The sequence below is a fragment of the Salvelinus namaycush genome, chromosome 5 (genome assembly GCF_016432855.1).
Source record: "Salvelinus namaycush isolate Seneca chromosome 5, SaNama_1.0, whole genome shotgun sequence".
NCBI classification, from domain to species: domain Eukaryota; kingdom Metazoa; phylum Chordata; class Actinopteri; order Salmoniformes; family Salmonidae; genus Salvelinus; species Salvelinus namaycush.
Window position 1 is genome coordinate 58192095 of NC_052311.1, and position 23220 is coordinate 58215314.

General features: G+C 42.4%; 1 protein-coding gene across 1 annotated transcript; it reads left to right on the forward strand.

Annotated features, from left to right (window-relative positions):
• Positions 1-1337: 1337 nt before the first annotated feature.
• Positions 1338-18366, forward strand: LOC120047207 (protein lin-28 homolog A-like). The gene is made up of 4 exons (XM_038992738.1): positions 1338-1344; positions 8034-8218; positions 12064-12257; positions 17997-18366. The coding sequence occupies exons 1-4, from the start codon at positions 1338-1340 to the stop codon at positions 18364-18366; spliced, it is 756 nt and encodes a 251-aa protein (XP_038848666.1).
• The last annotated feature ends 4854 nt before the right edge of the window (positions 18367-23220 follow it).

Below are 23220 nucleotides of genomic sequence, written 5' to 3' on the forward strand. Positions count from 1 at the left end.
AGCGCAGCTGGTAGCTGCAAACAGCTTACCAATAGACTAGTATCGATACAAACTACCCTCTCCATCTTTCCTCAGGAACTAATAGCCGATCGATCAGTTGCTATATTCTCGACAATGGTGAACAATCGGTAAGCTAAATTGATGCATATGTGTTCCCCACTTCTTCCTATAGCCTAATGTTCTGCAATTAATTAACCATAAACGTTATGTAAGTATGCTTTGATTTTGGACCAGGCAACGCAGAGACTGGAGAGGGGGGTCAAATGAGCCAAAACGGAGATTATGTTACTATAATGAAAAATATGAGATTTATTTCAAATTCTTCCGGGTTCTTATAGGCTTTTTAATAAATGCCATTGGTTAGCATCCAAACAGTTTGTTACCATGTGGACATTCTTGCCTACATTCATTAGGCTATACTTTCTAAAAGGCTATATTCCGAAGATGGAGATGGAGAGGCAATAGGATAAACAGCTGCGAAATCAAAGGCAGCACAGTATGAAGATAGGCTAAAATTGCTTCTCCAATAGAAATCCCCGATCTCACTTGTAGGCGACGTCATGGCAACGTTTGCTTGCTAAGCGCATGCGTAGAAACACGTCTGACGTTCGTCTCGCGCCAAACTGCGCATGTGCATGCCGTCAAATCAATGGCACTTCTTCGATATAGGTTGTTTTTGATGAAAAATTAAAACCTGTCAGTTTCACGAGGTTGGAGTAATGACATATTCGTTTACTTAAAACATTGGCTCGAATCTAGGTTGTACCTTTAGATTTCGAGAAAATTAACAACTAAGGAAGAATTTTTTACTTCGTTCATTGACTCATTGGCCTGGTCTGTTTGGCAAGCGCTCCCGGTAGTCTCGCGATGTTGCGCCTCTGGGTTTAGAAACTCTGTGGCGAAACTCTTCAGTCTTCAGTCGCTGAGCTGAGATGTCAACCCTTGCCAGACCGCTAGTTGAGCTGAGATGTCAACCCTTGCCAGACCGCTAGTTTTAGGGTTAGGAGCTAGGGTTAAGGTTAGATTTTTGGGTTAGGGTTAAGGTTAGAGTAAGGGTACAGGTTAGGTTTAGGGGTTAGAGAAAATAGGATTTTGAATGGGTCTGAATTGTATGTCCCCACAAGGTTAGCTCCCCACAAGGTTAGCTGTGCAATAATATTTGTGTGTGTGTGTGCGACATCTCTTTCGTAGAGTTGATCAGGCTGTTGATTGTGGCCTATTGAATGTTGTCCCACTCATCTTCAATGGCAGTACGAAGTTGCTGGATATTAGTGGGAGCTTGAACACGCTGTCGTACATGTCGATCCAGAGCATTCCAAACATGCTCAATGGGTGACATGTCTGGTGAGTATACAGGCCTTGGAAGAACTGGGAGATTTTCAGCTTCCAGGAATTGTGTACATATCTTTGTGACATGGGGCCATGCAATATCATACTGAAACATGAGGTGATGGCGGCGGATTAATGGCACGTCAATGGGCCTCAGGATCTCGTCCCGGTATTTCTGTGCATTCAAATTGCCATCGATAAAATGCAATAGTGTTTATTGTCCGCAGCTTATGCTTGCCCATACCATAACCCCATCTCTCTGTTCACATCGTTGATATCAGCAAACCGCTCGCCCACACAGCGCCACACGTCTGCCATCTCCCCGGTACATTTGAATCTGTGAAGAGCACACTTCTCCAGTGTGCCAGTGGCCATCGAAAGCGAGCATTTGCCCACTGAAGTTGGTTACGACGCCGAACTGCAGTCAGGTCAAGACCCTGGTGAGGATGATGAGCACTCAGATGAGCTTCCCTGAGGTTTCTGACATTTTGTGCAGAAATTATTTGGATGTGCAAAACCCACAGTTTCATCAGCTGTCCAGGTGGCTGGTCTCATACTATCCCGCTGGTGAAGAAGCCGGATGTGGAGGTCCTGGGCTGGGGTGGTTAGACGTGGTCTGCGGTTGTGAGGCCAGTTGGATGTACTGCCAAATTCTCTAAAACGACATTAAATTATCTGGAAACAGCTCTGGTGGACATTCGGCATTCCAATTGCACACTCCCTCAAAGCTTGAGATAGAGGCATTGTGTTGTGTGAAAAAACTGCTCATTTTAGAGTGGCCTTTTATTGGCCTCAGTACAAGGTGCACCTGTGTAATGATCATGCTGTTTAATCAGCTTCTTAATATCCAACACCTGTCAGGTGGATGAATTATCTTTATTATTATTAGAGAAATGCTCACTAACAGGGCTGTAAACAAATTTGTGCCAAGAAATTGAGATAAATAAGCTGTTTGTGCCTATGGAACATTTCTGTGATCTTTTATTTTAGCTCATAAAACATGGTACCAACACTTCACATGTTGGGTTTATATTTTTGTTCAGTATGTTTGAGACTTAATTATTAACTACCTTATGGTTTAAATATATTAATTGTCCAATATTTAATTTCCCTTTAATGTGTTTCAACATATCGTTTTTAATCTCCATAATCTGATTTATTGGGCACAATTGTGTATTTAAAAATTTGATGGACTAAGATATAACCTCATTGAGCTCAACAGTTTAGCAAAGCGGTAGCCTCAGAGAACGAGCAATGGTTTACACATGCACCTAAATAAAAGTTCCACAATCTTAAAATTTGATTCCAATTGCGCATTTCTTACGTTTATTTTAAATCGAATCGTTCGTTCCCCAGTTTCACTATCTCGATCTGCTAAGGCATTGGAAGAGAACAACCCCTTAACGTTTCCCTTGCCTCCCTTCCATCAATGCCCGGGCCCCTCCCAGCCACTTACTTTGCATGGGGAAAATTCCTGATTATCACCAAACATCATAAGTACCCCAATATCACTCCGAAAGGATCTCAGATTCTCGAAAGGGGTTACAAGAATAGGCAATACAATCGACATTTGCGCAAAGACTATATGGATGTAGAGCCCATTTTACAAATGTTTTTTCCACAAAACTGTTCAAAAAAAGAGACATTCGATCTAAATATATTGTGTACAATCTGATTCTGATATATTTACACTTTACATTGTAGTTTAAACAGTTAAATTGTAGTTTTCTACATTTCTTAGAGTTGTTAATATTAGTAGCAGCCTAATGATTTTTTTTATCAATATGAACATTGTTGGCACTCAAAAGCTAGACTGCAAAAAAAGTGCTAAATGGTAGAAAATGGAATGAAACCCAATGAACTCGATAAAATGAGAGAGAGGGAGGCTCTCCGGTGGCCTCGGCATTTCTGGTTGAAAATAACTGTTAAGTACCAATCACATTACCAATTATGCATGGTTACTTTCACCTCATAACTGTGACTATACATGGTCTGATGATGTTTTGCTCTCAGTCCTCACCTTTTATATCATACACACAACACATAACTCTGTTTCCAAATCCTCCTCAATCTTCCAAATTGGAGCGGATTCAGTTTGACGCATTTGTCCACTCATGTATAATAGCTGAGAAAATACCTGCTTCGGTAACATCTGATACGGCTGCTGCCTGGTCATTCTGGCCCAATGTTCCACGCTGCGTTTGTGCTGAGCTCCAATTCCTCTCGTATTCTGCATCTTCACAAACACCGTTTGAAGGCGGATTGAAGTGTGAGGCGGGGTCCATCAGGCTATTCCTGCAGTAGTGTGGGCGTGTTTACAATGTATTGGGAGTATTTCTCCCCCAATCCCCTTCATAAAGAATTCCCCTAACATTCGCCCTGTCCAATCTCTGTGTTTTGAACCCTCTGTCATGTTATTTATGCCATAGTCTAATTATCTATCGGGGAATCGTTTTTATTTCGACAATTCGATGATAGTATTGACTAAAACCAGGTGTTAATACGCACGAATAGTCTTTATGTGGCCTGTTAAATGTGTACCATGCAAGGAACACATACGCCTATCTGTGAGATATTTCTGCTAAGTTGATCTGTACATGGGTTTTGCTAAAATGATAACCTATGGTCGAGAACAGCACAGGAATGTCAGGTCGGGCCTGTATGATCTATGCGTTCATGTTTTGTTCTTAGTTTCCTTTTACGCGGTAGATATATATTTAGGCATATCTGTTGTTGCCTCATACATGTCAACACAGATTAGTTTATAAGTAATACGGATTTCCATATTTTGTGATAAATAGCCTAAACTCGCTTTACCTGGTGAGTTTCAAGTTTCAAAGTTAATTCGCCACGCGCACAGGATACAACAGGTGTAAAACAGTAGAGTGGTATTCTTACCTTGAACTCTTTCCCAACAACGCAGTGATAATAATAATAATAATATAGATAAAAATACAAATTAAAAGTCAGTTGAGAGTAATTTTGGCTTGTCTTTGTGAGACAACTGTGATACCTGTGAAAATAGGTTTATTTTAATGCCCCAAGCATTGTGGCTGTGATGCTCGTAGATATATATTTTACGAGTCTGACAAAGTAGTTAGGCTAAGGACTTGTCCATCCCCGGAAAGACTGGACCCACCAGATTGGTTAATGTCAGCCACCATGTTTCAGACCTCGATACAGAAACCCTATCTTAACTAGTTATTATTCTATCACATAAATCAACCCTGTGACTATTCTACTCCCATAAACATTTCAGGAAGGATAGGCATATGTGTGATATGTCATAGTTACAGAGACATTCATTCTGAACGGATAATAAGAAGTAGCCTAATTCGGTGCAATAGTTACCTTGGAGTTAAATGTGATCACAGTTTTTATTGATATATACAGTACCTGTCAAAAGTTTGGACACACCTACTCATTCAAGGGTTATTCTTTATTTGTACTATTTTCTAAATTTTAGAATAATAATGAAGACATCAAAACTATGAAATAACACATATGGACTCATGTAAACCCAAAAAGTGTTAAACAAATCAAAACATATTTTATATTTGAGATTCTTCAAAGTAGCCACCCTTTGCCTTGACAGCTTTGCTCACATTCTTGGCATTATCTTAACCAGCTTCCCCTGGAATTCTTTTCCAACAGCCTTGAAGGAGTTCCCACATATTCTGAGCACTTGTTGGCTGCTTTTCCTTCACTCTGCGGTCCAACTCATTCCAAACCATCTCAATTGGGTTGAGGTTGTGTCACGCCCTGACCTTAGAGATCCTTTTTATGTCTCTATTTTGGTTTGGTCAGGGCGTGAGTTGGGGTGGGCATTCTATGTTTTGTGTTTCTATGATTTTCTATTTCTATGTTTTGGCCAGGTATGGTTCACAATCAGGGACAACAGTCTATCGTTGTCTCTGATTGGGAACCATACTTAGGTAGCCTTTTATCCCACCTGTCTTTGTGGGAAGTTGACTTTGTTTAGGGCACTTTTCCTTTGAGCTTCACGGTTTGTTTTTGTAGAGTTTATTGTTTTGTTTGGCGTCATTTTGATTAATAAAAGAAAAGGGACGCGCACCACGCTGCACCTTGGTCCTCCTCCTTCAACAGCCGTGACAGGTTGGGTGATTGTAGAGGCCAGGTCATCTGATGCAGCACTTCATCACTCTACTTCTTGGTCAAACAGCCCTTACACAGCCTGGAGGTGTGGTGGGTCATTGTCCTGTTGAAAACAAATGATAGTCCAACTAAGAGCAAACCAGATGGTTTGTCGCTGCAGAATGCTGTGGTAGCCATGCTTGTTGTGTGACTTTAATTCTAAATAAATCACAGACAGTGTCACCAGCAAAGCACCATCACACCTCCTCCTCCATGCTTCATGGTGGGAACCACAAATGCGGAGATCATCTGTTCATTTACTCTGCGTCTCACAAAGACATGGCGGTTGGAACCAAAAATCTCAAATTTGGACTCATCAGACCAAAGGACAAATTTACACCCATCTAATAAAAAAATAAATAAAAATAATCACCTTTATTTAACCAGGTAGGCCAGTTGAGAACAAGTTCTCATTTACAACTGCGACCTGGCCAAGATAAAGCAAAGCAGTGCGACAAAAACAACAACTCAGAGTTACACATAAACTAACGTACAGTCAATAACACAATAGAAAAATCTATGTACAGTGTGTGAAAATGTCCATTGCTCGTGTTTCTTGGCCCAAGCAAGTCTCTTCTTATTATTGGTGTCCTTTAGTAGTGGTTTCTTTACAGCAATTTGATCATGAAGGCCTGACTCACACAGTCTCCTCTGAACAGTTGATGTTGAGATGTGTCTGTTACTTGAACTCTGTGACGCATTTATTTGGGCTGCAATTTCTGAGACTGGTAACTCTAATGAACATATCCTCTGCAGCAGAGGTAACTCTGTGTCTTCCTTTCCTATGGCGGTACTCATGAGAGAGTAGCACTTGATGGTTTTTGCGACTGCACTTGAAGAAATGTTCTGCATTGACTGGCCTTCATGTCTTAAAGTAATGATGGACTGTCGTTTCTCTTTGCTTATTTGAGCTGTTCTTGCCATAATATGGACTTGGTCTTTTACTAAATAGGGCTATCTTCTGTATTCCACCCTTACCTTGTCACAACACAACTTATTGGCTCAAACGCATTAAGAAGGAAAGAAATTCCACAAATTAATTAATTAGTTAATTGGAATGCATTCCAGGTGACTACCTCATGAAGCTGATTGAGAGAATGCCAAGATTGTGCAAAGCTGTCATCGAGGCAAAGGGTGGCTGCTTTGAAGAATATAAAATATTTTTTATTTGTTTAACACTTTTTTGGTTACTACATGATTCCATGTGTGTTATTTCATAGTTTTGATGTCTTCACTGTTATTCTACAAAGTAGAAAATAGTACAAAAATTAAGAAAAACCCTTGAATGAGTAGGTGTGTCCAAACTTTTGACTGGTACTGTATATATCATGACTTGAGGATATGCCTATGTATTTAACATAACCACATTTCCACACATATATGAGGGTACTTATTCAGTTTATTCTTGGCACGAAATGACAACTCAAGCATTTGCATGCCAAATACTTATGTTTTGAAACTTCTAATGAATAAATAAACGTGGCATAGGCCTACACAAATATGTTGATGTTCGGTTTGTGGAACGACGATTGGTTATCTCTGTGCTCCGAACGAACTCTTTTGCCTGGATTCGAGGAGAAAAAAATGGCACTGCTATCCGGTATCCTTGGGACGTCCATACCCTAAACCCTACCCTAATCTTAACCTCTACCTTTACTTTAACCCTAATCTTAACCATAACCCTTACTAAACCCTTTCCTTAACCACTACTGTAACCATTTTACATTTCAACTTCAAATGGTTAGGGACATCCTAAGGATCCCGGATTGCACGGACCGAACAAAATAGTCGCCAGAAAGCATGTAAATTGACAGAGTCACGTGAACAGAGCAAGAGAAATCCATAGAAGAATATGCTGAAAATCTATGGGGGAACGCACGTTGGATCATGCACGCAAAAGTATGGTCGCTCGAATCAGAATATTCGACTGACGCAGAGGAATAAACAATATCAAGACCAGCAGGGTTTATATCACCGAAGTTTGGAGCGGAAACTTGGCAGGGAAACATGGCCGAAGGTTATTCTATATTCTATGTATCTCTGCTTAGATTGTCTCTCTGGCGTCCCTCTTTCCTGGGAAAGGAGAGGGGACTGACTGTAGCCTCCGAGATGTTGTTACCGCCCACTGCGTTTGCTATATACTTCGAGTTTTTTTGTGCGCTTTTTGCTGAGGTTTATGGGTGACAATGGACACCTGTTATTTCACCTTTGTTGTTAGAAAATTAAAAGTGATGCAAGTGCAGATGAAAGTTCATAGCTGATATATAAACACTTCAATATCCAAGTTGGAGTAGCCTATGATGGCTATTTATTAGATAGCCATCAAAGCAAAGCAAATTCCATCTGCTGGCAAATCATGTAAATAAAGTTTTTTTTATGTTCTTTATGAGTTGGTTACCCGCTCTGGAAAATAAGTACTTTGCATATGAATTGTGTACAAGGCAGAATACATTTTAGAAGTTAAATAATTTGCCCAAATAAGTTTTACTGAAACGAATGGGAAGTGATTTCATTGATGTTTTAACATTGTATTCTCAACTTGCTTTCAGGAGGGGTGGGCAAAGGTGGTGATAGAGGAGAGGAGCCAGGATCCTTGCAGGGTGGGCAGCAACAGTCCATGCCCGGCGCAGGCCACTGCAAGTGGTTCAATGTGCGGATGGGCTTCGGGTTTATATCCATGACTAGTCGTGGGGGAACTCCCGTAGATCCTCCTATGGATGTATTTGTTCACCAAGTAAGTTAAGTTGAACCATCTATGGATACAAATAATCCGCCGATAGATAGTCAAGCTGAACCCTCATGTCTACACGAGTTGGATGCAAATTGTCCCACATACGGGGTGATCACACAGTGCAGGCTATTGGATAGTTTGTATCTACCACATATCTCTGAGACACATGCACATTGTTGAGGAGCAGTGGTGACATTGTAACACCTAAATTGTAGCATCCTCATGAATGAGCTTCTATTTAGGATGTCTGTAGGACTACAGGAAATAATTAACATTCGGGAAAATGATTGTTATAGTGAAATAGTTTTGCAATGGAAAATTGGGTGATTGATAGATGTTACTCGTCATGTTTTATAGACCCAGAAGATGGGGGAAGGGCCTCTCTATAAGAGGGGGTTTTCTGAAGCCAAAGAAAAGACAGGTGGTGCATGCATGGTAGTGGTCAGGTTAAACATGTGCTTAGAGGCCAACCTCACAACCAGGTTTAGATTTTGGACATTATTTCACTCCTGTGTGGGCTTTGGGCTGTTTATGTTATAGCACTGCTTTCCTTCACCATCCCGTGCCATGTTGTTAGATTCTATTGACACTTTACAGCCCAATTAGAGCCAGAATTCCACCAAATCCACCCCAAAATTGCCACATTTTAGGTGTGCTTAATTTAGCTTGCCAAGTCCCCATCTCGTGTGGCTCAGTTGGTAGAGAATGGCGCTTGCAATGCCAGGGTTGTGGGTTAGATTCCCACAGGGGACAAGTGCGAAAACGTATGTAAGTTGCTCAGGATAAGAGCATCTGCTAAATGACTCAAATGTAAATGTAGTAGGATTTGCTTGGGCAGCATAGGTTTGGGGAGTGGTGTGGCGGGGGATATAGTGTATGATGCGATGGGAGACTGGCTGGAGTGGATCCTTGGTTATGACTGCTCATCAGTCCATCTCATCTCACTGTGTATTTGGCAGGCTCCTCCTTCATTCCAGGGCTAGGCTAATACCAGCCTTTGTTTGTTCCTCTTCCTGGTGTTTTTTTCCCTCAAAGGGGAGAAAGAAAAAAAAAGCTACCTACCTACTTGTGTTCACATGACTTCCTTCTTACAGTGAGTCATCTATTGATAGAGGGACTGATTATAGAGAAAACTGATTTCTATGACCAGCTGATGAAATGCCTATGACGACAGTGCAGCTAACTGCTAACCGACACTGTTGGAGCAATGCAGTTGCAGTATGTTATCTGTCTGTGCTTTTGACCACTGCTTGTTTGATGTTGAGTCACTGCCTCCACGGGCTTTTGAGACCACTGCAATGCATGATTTACTCACTCTTCAATTACAATTCAGATTCATTTTAACTGGGAACAATTTGGTGCATGAATCTGAGACTGATTTCTGGAAATGTTTCACAAAGTTGCGTGGATTGTTATGCTAGGTTTCCTTGCATAGCTTGATTGTGACTAACAAATGACTAACAGGATGCTTCTGTAGACAGGACTGTGGAGAGACCGCATATGGCTTTGTAGAATGACCTGAAGAACTGCTTCAAGCGTGGGAATTTTTCTCTTTAAACTGGGAATTAGTTGTGATATGTTGACGATGAAACAGTTGAAGCTCAACAAAGGCCTGTGGTATATTCAGGAGTTAAACTTGCTGAAGCCTGACCCAGCCTGAACTCTAGGGTTTTGTCATTTTTTTCAACATGTATGTCCTCTCCAACCCTGTCATTCATATCACATTTCTCTCAATCAAGCCGTCCAGTGGCAAAAGCTTCCTCCACTATTGGAAGAGCTAGTAAACAGACCATGTGCTGAAAAAAAAGAAAAGTACTGTATATACCCGCACCCCTTCCTCTTTGTCATGTTCCTCCTTTCTCCTTACTCACTTTTTCTGTTTTTCCCTTCTCTTCTATGCCCTTTTTCATTCCCACATCCCCCAACTGAAAACAGGCAAAATGGCTGCTGTGCTGGGTTGGTCTGTGGTAGCCCAGAGTTTAGGTGGCTCCAGCAGGGCTAACAGAGAGCTGGCCTGGGCTAAGGGCGGATGGCTCAAATATGTCGGGGGGAGGACGAGGTGTCTGGATCAGAGAATCCTGAACCTATGCTTTGACTTCTGTTGAAACACAAATCAGTGACTTCGAGTGACTCGTAGAAATATGGGCTAGATTAGTTTTGTTGGCCTCTATAAAGATGAACTAGGGTTAAGTTTAGTTGAATGTTGTTTCATTAGGATTCATGGGTTATTTAGTTTTTATTTTATTCGTTGCTCGATTGAGTTATTCGTTTTTAGGGGAGGGGGGTTTGTCACTGCAGTCGTTCAGACATGCAATAATTTACATTACTGTAAACAACTTTCACAGAAATCAAATCATCAGTGGTATTCCTTTTGTGTATTAGATAAAGTTATTATGTATTGTGAACTGGGGGTGAATTGGCTTATTTAATGCTGTTGTTGAGGTAAAAGTTACTGTAAATGTATTAATTCATTTAGTAAACATTTATTTTGGACAAGATCCATGAAAATGTAATTAGATGTAAATGTAATAAGAAAAGTTGTTTAAGAAAAGGAGTAAAGCTCTAATTGAGAGATTATTAGGATATTTTGAATATATTCAAAACCTAAATTATTTGTGTTTAATTTGATAAAACATAAATAGTATTACCATTTATATACTATATATGCCTATTATTTAATTTTTTATAATAAAATAATTGTAAAATAGTATTTGGTAATTGTGTTTTTCTTTGGATGAAATTTATTTAAAGAACTCATGAACCTTAATCAAGCATTTATTATTATTTGATACATGAATAGATCATACATAGAAATATATTTCTAACAAATATGGAAAGGAACCAACTGTTTTAAAGTTTCACAAACAGTAAGATATTATTTGTTTTTTTTATACATATTTTAAATACTGTAAAAATATATATTTTTGTATTTTATAATGGGACAATAGTGATGATAATTGCAGTAATTATAATAGATTTGTTATTACAAGATTATATACAACAAATGCATTTTTTTACACCAAAATCCTTTTTCACTTGCCATTAAATTGTTTTAGAAACATTTAGTGATCTATATTAGCAACTGAATGCCTAAGATTCCGATGATTGAGTTCACAGATCGTCCTGTAAGACTGAAACTTGACTTTTCTTACTAGCACTGGCTTTGCTGATAGCTGCTTTACTGAGGAAAGTTTTACTCACTACGACTGTGAGATGTGGTTGTCTCACCCAGCTACGTTAAGATGAATGCATTAAGTGTAAGTCGCTCTGGATAAGAGCGTGTGCTAAAATGTAAAAAATGTAAATGTTACACCAACCATACCTCGTTTTCTACTTGGCATTAACAATATCCTGCTCAAAGTACAGTTATTCGCATTCCTGTGTGGGTCTGTGTCTCTGTGGGTCTGTGTCTCTGTGGGTCTGTGTCTCTGTGGGTCTGTGTAAAGATCTAAAATTCCCTTGTGCGTCAATTCTAAAAGTCTAGTGTTCTGCTATAGTGTGCTAAGGTCCATCTGAATCCTCTGGTATAGGAAGTGAACCAATGTGCTCAGTCCACAGCGACAGACCCAGGGAATGGCAGGGAGCAAGTGACTGTAGGGATCAGCCATTATGATGGCTATGTCTGTCTTTACCATAAAAGTAGTCCTCAAGCACGTATTTGGATACATGGTAGCAAATTATCAAATGTGATGTAGATAGATGAATTTGATTCATCCATCTGTTTGATTGAGACCTAGATGGAGAGGTGGGTTGATTTAGTTTTACTGTGTGTGACTAGACCAGGAGATCCCTGTGTAACCTGTGTCTTCTTCTCCCTATCCTGTCCTATCCTCCTCCTTCTATCCCAGAGCAAACTGCACATGGAGGGCTTTCGCAGCCTGCGGGAGGGAGAGCCACTAGAGTTTACTTTCCAGAGGTCCCTCAGGGGCCTGGAGTCTGTACAAGTCACGGGCCCCGAGGGAGGCCCCTGCTCGGGCAGTGAGAGGAGACAGAAACCCAAGCCCCCAGCCCCGCAGCAGAGATGGAAGCCAAAAGGAGACCGGTGAGTGAACCATAGAAATAGAATTACTAGAACAGACTTTCCTTTCATGTTCTGTTATGAGTGAATATAGAGTGGTTAAGACCTGCTGCTGCAGGGAGGGAATTGAGACTAGCAACAGAACAGACAATGATGTTGGAAGGAACAGGGTAGTGCTGCGGTGATCATTAGTGGTGTGTGTGTGTTTGTATGTGCATACATGCATGTGCGTGTGCCTGTGTATGTGTGCATTAATGTAATATATTTAGCAGTAGCTGCATATTCGTATTTACCTGTGTATGATTCAGAGGTTCTGTGTGGAGTATACCTGCTGCAATATTTACATTATGTCAAAGGTCCACATTTGTAGAGGTTCTGTATGTGTGCATTAATGTAATATATTTAGCAGTAGCTGCATATTCGTATTTACCTGTGTATGATTCAGAGGTTCTGTGTGGAGTATACCTGCTGCAATATTTACATTATGTCAAAGGTCCACATTTGTAGAGGTTCTGTAGGAAGTGAACCAATGTGCATGGTGGAAGTGAACCACTATAGCATGGTGTTCCTCTAGAGGTCAAATGTATGATGAGTTTAGTATAAATAATGAATGTGATTGTGCTTGACCTTTTCCTGTGTGGTGCTGCATTTCCACCCAAACTGTTATTCTATAGGGCTCCAGTTGCCATGGTTTTACGGCAATATTGTATGACGGAGGTCTAGTCGGTCTAAGTGCTGCTATTTCCGTGATGGTTGGTTTTGAGGCTCTACTGCTGGCTGCTATTTGCTTTGAATACAGATTTGTCCTTTACCCCACTGTAACGTCCTGACCAGAGTTCTTATGTGTTTTGCTTGTTTAGTGTTGGTCAGGACGTGAGCTGGGTGGGAATTCTATGTTGTGTGTCTAGTTAGTCTGTTTCTGTGTCCAGCCTAATATGGTTCTCAATCAGAGACAGCTGTCAATCGTTGTCCCTGATTGAGAATCATATATAGGTGGCTTGTTTTGTGTTGGGGATTGTGGGTGGTTGTTTCCTGTCTTTGTGTTTTGTCTGCACCAGCTAGGACTGTGACGGTTAGTTTGTTTTGTCATTTTGTATAGTGTCTTGTTTTGTGTTAATTAAATAATGGAAAATTACCACGCTGCACATTGGTCCTCAGATCCTTCTCGCCTCTCCTCGTCTGAGGAGGAGGACGACTTAGACTGCCGTTACACCCACTGACATAGATTGGTAGATGCAATGTTGTAATGGATAGCAAATATCACTTTAGAGGAATTCTCAGAAACAGGCTTTTTATTTTATACAGGATTGCCCTTTTATTCATCATGTTAGGTGATGTTATATTGCATCATGTTGTGTTATGGAGGATACTAATTTTATGACCTGAGTTAGGCCTATGCTACATCAATGATCACATTTATTTAACAATGTGTACTTATTTTTTGTGTAGACATTTCATCCTAATTTCCCTCCCCATTGTTATAATGTAAGAAGGATCTTTCTTCAAGGCAGGAATAGAAATATGTTGAGGTCAGTGTGTTGACCTCTAACCCCTAACCTTTCTGGGTCAGTAACAGAGCTGCTGGTTGGATCCAAATAGGCAGGTTAAAAACATTTTAGAAACACTACATTCCCTTTAATAACATCCACCAGCATTTATTTTTTTATATTGGTTTATCATATTTTTTATTTAATGGGTTGATGTATTACAGTGTTACACAGTTAAACTCTTGGCTCCCCTGTAACGGCTGTCTTCCTCCTCCTCTGACGAGGAGGAGTAGTAAGGATCGGAGGACCAAGGTGCAGCGTGGTAAGTGTTCATTATGCCTTTTAATGAAAACGAAACTCGAACAAAACAACAAAACTAACGATAAACGAGAATACACGAAACGAAACAGTCCTGTCTGGTGACATACACAAAGACAGAAAATAAGCACCCACGAAACACAGGTGGAAAAAGGCTACCTAAGTATGATTCTCAATCAGAGACAACTAACGACACCTGCCTCTGATTGAGAATCATACCAGGCCAAACGAAAAAACCAACATAGAAAAACGAACATAGATAACACACCCAACTCACGCCCTGACCATACTAAAATAAAGAAATAACAAAATAACTAAGGTCAGAACGTGACAGTACCCCCCCCCCCCCCCCCTCCCAAGGTGCGGACTCCGGCCGCAAAACCTGAACCTATAGGGGAGGGTCTGGGTTGGCATCTGTCCGCGGTGGCGGCTCTGGCGCGGGACGTGGACCCCACTCCACCATAGTCTTAGTCCGCTTCAGTGGCGTCTTTAGAGCGGCGACCCTCGCCGCTGACCTTGGACTGGGGACCCTAATAAATGTCCCCACTGGACTGAGGGGCGCCTCTGGACTGAGGGGCGCCTCTGGACTGAGGGGCGCCTCTGGACTGAGGGGCGCCTCTGGACTGAGGGGCGCCTCTGGACTGAGGGGCGCCTCTGGACTGAGGGGCGCCTCTGGACTGAGGGGCGCCTCTGGACTGAGGGGCGCCTCTGGACTGAGGGGCGCCTCTGGACTGAGGGGCGGCTCTGGACTGAGGGGCGGCTCTGGACTGAGGGGCGGCTCTGGACTGAGGGGCGGCTCCGGACTGAAGGGCGGCTCCGGACTGAAGGGCAGCTCCTGGCTGACGGACGGCTCTGGCGGCTCCTGGCTGGCGGACGGCTCTGGCGGCTCCAGGCTGACGGACGGCTCTGGCGGCTCAGGACAGACGGGCGGCTCAGGACAGATGGGCGACTCAGGCGGCTCAGGACAGACGGGCGGCTCCGGACAGGAGGGCGGCTCAGGCGGCTCTGGACAGGAGGGCGGCTCTGGACAGGAGGGCGGCTCTGGACAGGAGGGCGGCTCAGGCGGCTCTGGACAGGAGGGCGGCTCAGGCGGCTCTGGACAGGAGGGCGGCTCAGGCGGCGCTGGACAGGAGGGCGGCTCAGGCGGCGCTGGACAGGAGGGCGACTCAGGCGGCGCTGGACAGGAGGGAGACTCAGGCGGTGCTGGACAGGAGGGAGACTCAGGCGGCGCTGGACAGGAGGGAGACTCAGGCGGCGCTGGACAGACGGGAGCACCTGGAGGAAGGAAACGGAGAGACAGCCTGGTGCGTGGGGCTGCCACCGGAGGTCTGGTACATGGAGGAGGCACCGGATAAACCGGACCGTGGAGGCTCACTGGAGGTCTCGAGCACCGAGCCTGCCCAACCCTACCTGGCTGAATGCTCCCCGTAGCCAGGCCAGTGCGGCGAGGTGGAATAGCCCGCACTGGGCTGTGCTGGCGAACCGGGGACACCATGCGTAGGGCTGGTGCCATGTACCCTGGCCCGAGGAGACGCACTGGAGACCAGATGCGCTGAGCCGGCTTCATGGCACCTGGCTCGATGCCCACTCTAGCCCGGCCGATACGAGGCGTTGCTATGTACCGCACCGGGCTCTGCCTGCGCACCGAGGACACCGTGCGCCTCACGGCATAACACAGTGCCTGCCCGGTCCCTCTCTCTCCACGGTAAGCACGGGGAGTTGGCGCAGGTCTCCTACCTGACTTCGCCACACTCCCCATGTGCCCCCCCCCCAATACATTTTTGGGGCTGCCTCTTGAGCTTCCAGCCGCGCTGCCGTGCTGCCTCCTCATACCGCCGCCTCTCCGCTTTCGCTGCCTCCAGCTCAGCCTTGGGGCGGCGATATTCTCCAGCCTGTGCCCAGGGTCCTTCTCTGTCCAGAATCTCCTCCCAAGTCCAGGAGTCCTGCGATTGCTGCTGCTGCCTGTTACCACGCTGCTTGGTCCTTTGTTGGTGGGTGCTTCTGTAACGGCGGTCTTCCAAATAGGCAGGTTAAAAACATTTTAGAAACACTACATTCCCTTTAATAACATCCACCAGCATTTATTTTTTTATATTGGTTTATCATATTTTTTATTTAATGGGTTGATGTATTACAGTGTTACACAGTTAAACTCTTGGCTCCCCTGTAACGGCTGTCTTCCTCCTCCTCTGACGAGGAGGAGTAGTAAGGATCGGAGGACCAAGGTGCAGCGTGGTAAGTGTTCATTATGCCTTTTAATGAAAACGAAACTCGAACAAAACAACAAAACTAACGATAAACGAGAATACACGAAACGAAACAGTCCTGTCTGGTGACATACACAAAGACAGAAAATAAGCACCCACGAAACACAGGTGGAAAAAGGCTACCTAAGTATGATTCTCAATCAGAGACAACTAACGACACCTGCCTCTGATTGAGAATCATACCAGGCCAAACGAAAAAACCAACATAGTAAAAACAACATAGATAACCCACCCAACTCACGCCCTGACCATACTAAAACAAAGAAATAACAAAAGAACTAAGGTCAGAACGTGACATCCCCGATCTTATTAACATTGACAATATTTGAACATTTTGGAATTTACAAATAAATTGTGCCAACACCTTTCTCTTCACTTGAGTTATTGGTTTACTTGAGTCAAACTTCAGCTGATTTGTTGTTCTATGCAAGTATTAGAAATTATGCAAACATAAACGTTGTGGAAACTATGTAACCATGTGTCTAAACAGTGCCTGCCTATGTGATTGATATGTTATAAAAACATAGATTCAGGGACAATTTTGAAACATTTACGACCAGCATGGCAGCTTGTCTTGTGAAAACTGGTTTTCACTCTTACCAGCTAGAATGGGAGTCTGTGGTGGGGGTTGGGAAGTGGAGGACGGGGTATTGGTAGGTAACCTCCCAAGCAAGCGAACTAGCCTGGATGAAACCTAAATTCCAATGCCCTTCCCCCTCTCCTCTCCTTCCCTCTTCCCCCCTCGCATGTTCTAATTGAAGATGCCACCAAGGGACCCCCTGCAAGCCTCCAGCTCAGTCATGCGAAACACTTTGTTTCCATCTGAAAGAGTTAAAGCTGCAATATGTAACTTTTTGGATGACCGGCCTGAAATGTAGCCTTATAACATCTGACTGCAAGTTAATAATGTCGTAATGAGCCTATCTGTTTATGACCTGATATCTAATGATCACGTCTATTGCAAATGAATTGGTATGATTTGCTCTTATATTAACCAGTTCATTGAATAGCTTCCTATTTGATTCAATAAAACAGACCATGTGACAGGCTGGAGTGACACGACTTAGTTCCCTGTGTGGAGCCCTGCTTTGTTTCGCCTTGTCATCAATGTTTCGCCTTGTCATTGTTTCCGCCCGTGAGCAGCGTCTTGGTTATTTCTTGCAGGCCTTAGGCCTGTTGTTGACATACTGCATTTCTATAGACATTTGGCAGTAAGCTATAAATATCAGCAAGTGTGCAAATTTGTTATTTAAGCGCATTTTAGCAGGGAAAATAATAAGCTATTTATCTATTTATTTGGTTTGTCATCTCTTGATGAGAACACATATGAGAAGTATTGTATTTGCATTGGTCACTTTAACTGTTTTCTCTTAAAGGTTCAGTATTGGTGTATTCTATGGTGTATTCTATGCATATTCTATGGTGTATTCTATGTGAAATGCTGCCTTCTAAAGGATACATTTGGACCAACAGATTTTGGGTAAATATAATTCAACCAATCTAGTAAGCATGTTATAATTGTATTTGTACCATATTACATTCTAGAGAAAATGTAATGATATCCCATATAAGAAGTTCTAGGTATTATTCTTTGAATTCAGAATAAATATGCACTTTAAGCCCTGAAGTTGAAAGAAATTGCTTGTTTGTTAATTGGAATGTGACACGGATCTCATCTCTCTGTGTCTCAGATGCTATAACTGTGGAGGACTAGACCACCATGCCAAAGAGTGTGGCCTGCCGCCCCAGCCAAAGAAGTGCCACTACTGCCAGAGCGCGACGCACATGGTGGCCCACTGTCCGCACCGCCCCCTCGGCCCCTTGTCTCCTGGCCCTACCACAGCCACTCAGGGAAGACGCACTACTGTGGACCAGTACCCCGGTACCTTTACCACCACCTCCTACAGCCCCAGTCCCAGGCAGGGAAACAGGCACTCCCAGCCCCCTCAGGACAGTTCCTCCCCCCTCAGCAAGTCCTCTAGCAAGTCCTCCAGCTCTCCGGAAGACCCGGCACAGATCCAGAGGAGATCTGGAGTGCACCACAGGTGGAAACAATCCTGATCCCCAACCACTATGGACGGATGCCACCTGTTAGTATTACCTCTGGTCCAATAAAACCCCCTTCCTTCAGTCTGATCAGTCTCCTCCTCACACAGACACATCCTGAGCTACCTCCTGAGCAAGCTCAAGCAGATCCACATTTCTAACCAAATGGACAGTAAAGTATCTATTTTACTTCCCCAATCCCTCCCAGACTCTCCCTCTACTAAACTGTGTACACCTTAGCTACTTCCTGCGCCAACTCAATCCATCTCCACATAGATAGACCTATACTCTTAGTTACCTCCTGGGCCAACTCAATCCATCTCCACATAGATAGACCTATACTCTTAGTTACCTCCTGGGCCAACTCAAACCATCTCCACATAGATAGACCTATACTCTTAGCTACCTCCTGGGCCAACTCAAACCATCTCCACATAGATAGACCTATACTCTTAGTTACCTCCTGGGCCAACTCAAACCATCTCCACATAGATAGACCTATACTCTTAGCTACCTCCTGGGCCAACTCAAACCATCTCCACATAGATAGACCTATACTCTTAGTTACCTACTGGGCCAACTCAATCCATCTCCACATAGATAGACCTATACTCTTAGTTACCTCCTGGGCCAACTCAATCCATCTCCACATAGATAGACCTATACTCTTAGCTACCTCCTGGGCCAACTCAATCCATCTCCACATAGATAGACCTATACTCTTAGTTACCTCCTGGGCCAGATTCAGCCTCATCTACCTCAGACTGGTAGCACAGGGATGGTCAGTCACCCTTGTGTTTCCATTGCTCAGTCAGGTTCATTGACATCCGCTCTACTATCAATTGCAATAAGAAGACAACTGGGAATGGGACTGACACACAAACAGCCAAAGCAATCTTGTTCTTTCTTTTTTCATAATTTACCTGATCTGAACTCTATTGTCCCAAAGCTCAGTCTGTTCAAATTCACCTGGATTCACCATTCACCTGGATTCACCATTCACCTGGATTCACCTGGATTCACCATTCACCTGGATTTACCATTCACCTGGATTCACCATTCACCTGGATTCACCATTCACCTGGATTCACCTGGATTCACCATTCACCTGGATTTACCATTCACCTGGATTCACCATTCACCTGGATTCACCATTCACATGGATTCACCATTCACCTGGATTCACCATTCACATGGATTCACCATTCACCTGGATTCACATGGATTCACCCTTCACCTGGATTCACATGGATTCACCATTCACCTGTTCCAACGGGAAGTATTTCTTAGATTTTCTTTCTCTATTTTGGAGAACTACACAGGGCGGTTCGAAGCCTTTGTTTTCTCTGTGCGTTTTTCATCAGACGGTAGCCAAAGACACCCAAACCCAATCATAGCTCTCATACCTCTTTGCCGGACAAAGATTAAACCTAGTCTTAGACTAGAACGCCCTTTCAATGGAGAATCGTGATTGTCATTGAACGTGCTTTTTAGTCCAGGACTAGACTAGATCTGTCTCTGGGAAACTGTTTCTAACTAAACCAATGCTAATATGATCATTTGTCTGTTCAGGGCAGTGAAGAAGTAGTATACCTGCTTCCTCATGGTCTCATTCATCCTCATCAATAAGAATACTCAATGTAAATATTAAGATGAATGTTGAATGCATTTATAAGGAGACATGGTTTATGTTTCTTTTAACTTTACTCACACCATATCATGACCATACAGTACTCTCTCTCCCACAGGGTACGGCTGCACTGACTGACTGTGAAAGGGAATTCTCAGTGTGTCAGCGGAGCAGTCACTTCTTAATGTGTGTTGACAAATCAAACTTAATCTAATTGAATGACCTTAGTAGGAAGTGTAAGATGACAAATAATCAATGGGGTGAAATGTTTGCCTTCAATCTGTTGACTGCGTGACTGAAGGGCATGATACTGCATGAAACAAAGCCCTGATATGTTCTATAATGCAGCTATGAATTGAACGTCTAGGCTCTACTATGTTTACTGACAGTGAATACATGTTATACTCATAGATCGTATATATAATCAAACATTAGCACAAACCAAACTAGATCCCTGGAGGACTCAAATTTTATATTTTCTCACAGGAGAAATAATGTTCTCAGGGAACTTACCAAAAAGTTTACTTTTCATTTTGAGGGGAATCATCATCATAGAACTAAATGTGTTTTTGTTTTAAGCAAACCATGTGATATTGAGTTAGTGTTCAACTCTATAGACTTATGTACTGATCTTAGTAACTACCTCTGAGTTCTAGGTATACATACTGTTATTATGTCCATGTTACATTGTAAACAGACATGTCCACACCTGTCTGAACCTGTGCGTTATTGTAAGTGCATACCACCATCTAGTGGTAAGTTCTGGTAATTTATATTCTGTTTACATTATGGTTTCTGTTTGTCTTAGCATTCGTTGGTCACACCACTTAGACAAAGGACCAAACTGAAATCCTACACACGGGCCTTTTTCACTGAGTGTACAAAACATTAAGAACACCTTCCTAATATTGAGTTGCACCACCCCACCACCCTTTTGTCCTCAGAACAGCCTCAGTTCATTGGGGCATGGACTCTACAAGGTGTCGAAAGCATTCCACAGGGATGCTGGCCGATGTTGACTCCAATGTTTCCCACAGTTGTGTCAAGTTGGCTGGATGTCCTTTGGGTGGTGGACCATTCTTGATAAACACGGGAAACTGTTGAGTGAGAAAAACCCAACAGCGTTGCAGTTCTTGACACAGATGCACCTGGCACATACTACCATACTCCATTCAAAGGCACTTCAATCTTTTGTCTTGCCCATTCACCCTCTGCATGGCACACATACACCATTCATGTCTCATTTGTCTCAAGGCTTAAAAATCCTCATTTAAACTGTCTCCTCCCCTTCATCTACACTGATTGAAGTGGAGTTAACAAGTGACATCAATAAGGGATCATAGCTTTCATCTGGATTCACCTGGTCAGTCTGTCATGGAAAGAGCAGGTGTTCCTAATGTTTTGTACACTCAGTGTAATTGTGATTTGGTCACTATCCTTCTAAGTTATGAATTTCTCCTTTGATTAAAATAACGATGATTATGTAAGAAATATTTTGTACAGTCAGTGTATATAAAATCACTGCTGGACATATGGAACTGTGGTTTCTGTTAAACTCATCTGACAAAAAATGTAGCATTTAGTCATATTTTTTGTTTATTTGACAATTTTAACACCTCGGTGTGTGTTGTATCCTCTCTGTTATGTGTGATCCTCAGATTGATGGAACTACTGATATTGTTTTAACCTTGTATGGATCATATCATCTAATCGTGTGTATTAATGATCAATTCATAACAGATAAACAACAGTGAATCGCTATCTCATGGTTATGTAACAGGGTAGGGGTCCATTTCAATTCAGTCAGTTCAGGTTGGAAACTAAAATTCCAATTCCATTTGGAAAGCAATTAGGTCAAATGGAATTAAAATTTCAGTTGAAATCCTGAACTGCCTGAATGGAAATGGAATTGACCCCAACTATTCTGCAACATTTCTGTAATAGTTGAGACAGCCCTGTGGATGCAGACTGAACCAACGCATTTATTGGGGAGATATATGCCCCAAATACAAACCAGAAAGCACTGTTGAGTAGCCCACATAAAGGACATATTGTGATGTGATGGACTCACGTTTTTGTAAAAAAAATAAAAGCTTGTGTATGTATGTATTTTCAGTGTTGTGGTTGTATAAAACAATCAAGTGTTTGTCCATAGCAGAAGATTGTCTTAACATCTCGAAAGAGCACTGATATCTGTTGTATTGTTTTCATTCATTCATTGTATTCAACGTCTTTTTTTTTGTTACATCAATCATGGATTGTCTGGATATTCAAAAGGTTTATTTGACTGAATTAATAAAGCCTGTTGCTTACATCTTCTTTTGGTCTGGTTGATCTTTCAGAGATGTCAGGGATGTGATGGTTTAAACCACGTGTCAAACTCATTCCACGAAGGGCCGAGTTTCTGTTTGGCTCCTCGTACTTGATTGATGAATTAAGGTCACTAATTAGTAAAGAACTTCCCTCACCTGGTTGTCTAGATCTTAATTGAAAGGAAAAACCAAAACACGCCCTCCATGGAATGAGTTTGAACATTGACCTGGTTTAACAGTGACAGGAGTTCAGAATGAGAAAAGAAACCGGTAGTACTCATGATAGCTCCTAGAGGGCGCTAGAGGATAAAAAGCAGAGGTCTACGAGCTATGCATCAATTCTGTTGATTTCTTTTTCAGGTGTTCCCTCTGAGTAATTAATCATGGTAACAAGGTAACAATCATGGCATAAAAGAGTGATCCCAAGCTTGTGTACTTATAGCCGTGAAAAAACAGCACAACAGCCTCAAATGGTTAGCATTGACCAGGAGGTTTAACTTGTTAAATCTCTACATTCATCAACACACAACCATGCAGAAGCTCAGAGCATAAATAAGAGAATTTATCACACAATATGTCACACAATGAGTAAAATATTTAAAAGAAACCTTCCTCAGAGGTTGTGCTTACAATAAAATGTTTTGGTTGTGACACTTAATACTTTTTTGAACACTCACTGTGTAGGAATGAACAGCAAAGGCATTGTACAACATCCAATCAAACAGGATTTAAAAAGTACAACAGCTACAAACTCACAATAATACCAAACACTACAAGACAAAGTGAGATGCCAAAATGTGCAGTTCCGTTTTCTAGATACATGTAGATAGATATTTTGATAATGTAAAAGCCTTTTTCAAGCTATTGTTTAAGTTATTCTACCATAACTAACCAGGGTCTGTATCAGATTACAATTTTAGGTGGGTG

Excerpts from the sequence above, each read along its gene's own strand:
- LOC120047207 (XM_038992738.1), top strand. Across the intron at positions 8,219-12,063 it reads TGGATGTATTTGTTCACCAA|AGCAAACTGCACATGGAGGG; the intron begins GTAAGTTAAGTT and ends CTTCTATCCCAG. Across the intron at positions 12,258-17,996 it reads TGGAAGCCAAAAGGAGACCG|ATGCTATAACTGTGGAGGAC; the intron begins GTGAGTGAACCA and ends TCTGTGTCTCAG.